At 45.9% G+C, this 3150-nt stretch overlaps 1 protein-coding gene across 1 annotated transcript; it reads right to left on the minus strand.

The window, feature by feature from the left end:
• Positions 1 to 788: 788 nt before the first annotated feature.
• Positions 789 to 1685, minus strand: LOC114368269. Its single transcript, XM_028325589.1, has one exon. The coding sequence runs from the start codon at positions 1683 to 1685 to the stop codon at positions 789 to 791; it is 897 nt and encodes a 298-aa protein (XP_028181390.1).
• Between the last annotated feature and the right edge of the window lie 1465 nt (positions 1686 to 3150).

The following is a 3150-nucleotide window of genomic DNA, read 5'->3' on the forward strand; positions in this document are numbered from 1 at the left end:
GAGAAGCACTAGTCGATTGAATGCCCCAGAGTACCCCCGTGATACGCACAGGTCGCGTTGGGGTTGTACCACCTCGGGAAAGGAGACTGGTAGATTCTTTCGGGGGTCACTATCGACAACTGGTTGGCGATTAAGGATGGTAACAAGTCCCTATATGACATTGGAATCAAAGCAAACTCCGGAAGCTTCTACACTGGAGGGTTCCTCCCCGGATTGAAATTCATGCCGGGATTGGAATTGCCAGTAGGACGAGGCTACACAGGAGCCGGGGTTTGAGCGAGGGCTCTTTTTGGCAGGGCAGATGTCCTTTGCTGGATAGGTTCCAAGTTGGAGGAGTTTCTGGTGTTGGCCGAAAAGCCCGGATGGTGTTGGGTATACTGATGAGTATCATGAGGGGTTTGTTGGGGTTTCGGCCAAGCAGGAGCCAAGGTCACAACGTGAGCATCCCCTTTTTTCCTTTTTACCCCAGTCGCACTGGATCTTCTGCTGCATGTTCTGGCAGGGGCAACATAGTTGAACTTCCCCCTTTTTAGGCCTACCTCGATCCTCTTGCCCGTGAATACTAGATCTGCAAAGCTAGAGGGCATGTAGCCTACCAACTTCTCATAGTAGAACACTGGAAGTATGTCTGTTATCATTGTGATCATTTCTCTTTCTACCATAGGGGGCACTACTTGCGCCGCCAATTCCCTCCACCTCTGGGCATATTCCATGAATGGTTCATGCTCCCGCTTGCTCATGTTCTGCAGCTGGGTTCTGTCGGTAGCCATGTCAGTGTTATATTGGTACTACCTAATAAAGGCAGTGATCAAATCTTTCCACGAGCAGACACAAGAGGCTTCCAAGTTGGTGTACCACATGACTGTTGCTTCGGCCAAGCTGTCTTGGAAGAAGTGCATGAGCAGCTTCTCGTCCCTTGAGTACGACCCCATCTTCCGACAATACATCTTTAAGTGATTTTTGGGGCAATTGGTCGCCTTGTACTTGTCAAAATCCGGTACCTTGAATTTGGGAGAAATGACCGCATCTGGTACCAAACACAAATCAGTCACATCAGCAAAAGGGTAATCATCGAACCCTTTGACCACTCTTAATCTCTCTTCGATGAGATCAAGCTTTTCTTTTCCCTTCATTGCTAAAGGTGACCCCCCCACGAAGAAATGTAGTGGTTGCATCGGGCGGGGTTGAGAGGCTCCCGCAGTATTAGGCTGAGGCATGGCATTGAACGCCGGTCCCTCGGCGATGAACGGGGGGTATAAGTCAACGTCAACTTGGGCATGCTCCCGAGGCTCTTCGCGGGCGCCCCCTATAGGATGAGGAAGTTGACCTTCGAAGGTAACGAGAACGACATGATCCATGTTCTCGTGCATGGTGGGTGGTGTGAAATTGGGGGGTAAGCCGTAGGGGTAAGCATTTTTGTTATACCCCAAATGCGGGCCACCGGTACTCCCTAATACTTCTTCACCTGGTCCCACTATGTCTGGGGCGAGTTGGTGTGCTGGATTCGTTGCAAACGGAAGGATGGGATCTGCCTTAGTGGCGGTGTTAGTGGCGGCTGCCGCAGCTATGTTACTTTCTATTAATCTTCTCATGCTTAGCATGGCTTCCGTCATGGAAGCCATTTGATCTTTCAGGGTCGACATATCAGCCTTTATCTGTTTGTGCACCTCCTCTACTTCACCCATGGCTCTAGACTTAGAACGGGTTTGATAGGAGTGCCTTGGAGCATGTTTAGTTATGGTGTTACTTCTTAAAGGAACAAAATGCGGTGAGTAATGCGATAAAGAACTAAACATGAATGCATGCTAAAGATAAGTTGTCGAAGTATTGGATTCACATAGAGTTTTAAGCAAACACATAGGATTAAACCAAACCTCATTTTATTAGGGAACCACAATTTTATCTAGTCAAAATCAAAGCGATGATACAATTGCCTTAGCGGCTCCAAATTATGTGGGCCATCAGATCAATCATATGTTAGCAATAATCGAGGAGCCCGTGAAATTCCTCGGGGGCCGAGTACACATCTACCATCACTTAGGCCTTGGCTAGCAGTCGCAGAAGCTCTTGATTCCCATTCAAAGTAAAGGCGAACCTATCTTGAGTTTCTTGCCCAGGGGCTAAGGAATGTCCAAAAATTGAACATTTTCCCCTATCTTGAGTTTCTTGCCCATTTCCTTTCGAAACATCGTGAAACCCTACAGATTGCGCAATGCTTTTTGTTAAGAAGCTCAACTCGGCTGAAAAAAAACTCCATGTTGACAAAAATTGCCCCTATCTGAGTATCTTGCTCATTCCTTTCCGTAACGTCGTGAAACCCTATGATTATGCAGCGATTGATGTTAAGCAGCTCAACTTGGCTGGCAAAAATCCTCATGTTGACAAACCATTGTCCCCGGACAAAATTAGGGTATGACAAAAGCCATTGGATCCTTCAAGGCCTCCATATCGACCTTCATTTGTTCTTGCACCTCTTCTATTTCACCCATGACTCTAGTTTTAAAACTGGTTCGATAGAGGTGCCTTAAAGTCTGTTTAGTTATGGTGTTTACTACTAAAAGAGCAAAAATGCAGTGAGTAATGCGACAAAGAACTAAACATGAATGCATGCTAAAGATAAGTTTTCGAAGTATTGGACTCGTGCAGAATTTTGAGCAAAGACATAGGATTGAACCAAACTCATTTTAATTAAGGAATAAAAATGTTCATCTTGTCAAAATTAAAGCGAAAATACAAATGCCTTAGCGATTCCAAATTATGTGGGCCATCAAATCGATCATGTGCTGACAATAATTGAGGAGCCCATGAACTTCCTCGGGGGCCAAGTACACGTCCGCCATCGCCTTGGCTTTGGCTAGCAGTATTGGAAGCTCTTGACTCCCATTCAAGGTAAAAGTGAACCTATCCATCCACGTCATTTCTTCTCTGTGTAATGAATCAATCACTCTCTCTTGCTTCCTTTTCTGCTTGCAGGAATGATACCTTTGCATACTCATCTTCTAGCCTTTGCTCATGGGTTGCAGCTAGACTTAGCTTCTCTTTGTGTTGGTCAATGATGGCCCACATGTTTTCTTCCGTCATGCTCAATTGTTCGAACAAACTCCTCTTTGACCTTTGACAAGCCTTCAACTTGTCTTCCAATATCATGCC

Source organism: Glycine soja, chromosome 9, assembly GCF_004193775.1.
Source record: "Glycine soja cultivar W05 chromosome 9, ASM419377v2, whole genome shotgun sequence".
Classification (NCBI taxonomy): Eukaryota; Viridiplantae; Streptophyta; class Magnoliopsida; order Fabales; family Fabaceae; genus Glycine; species Glycine soja.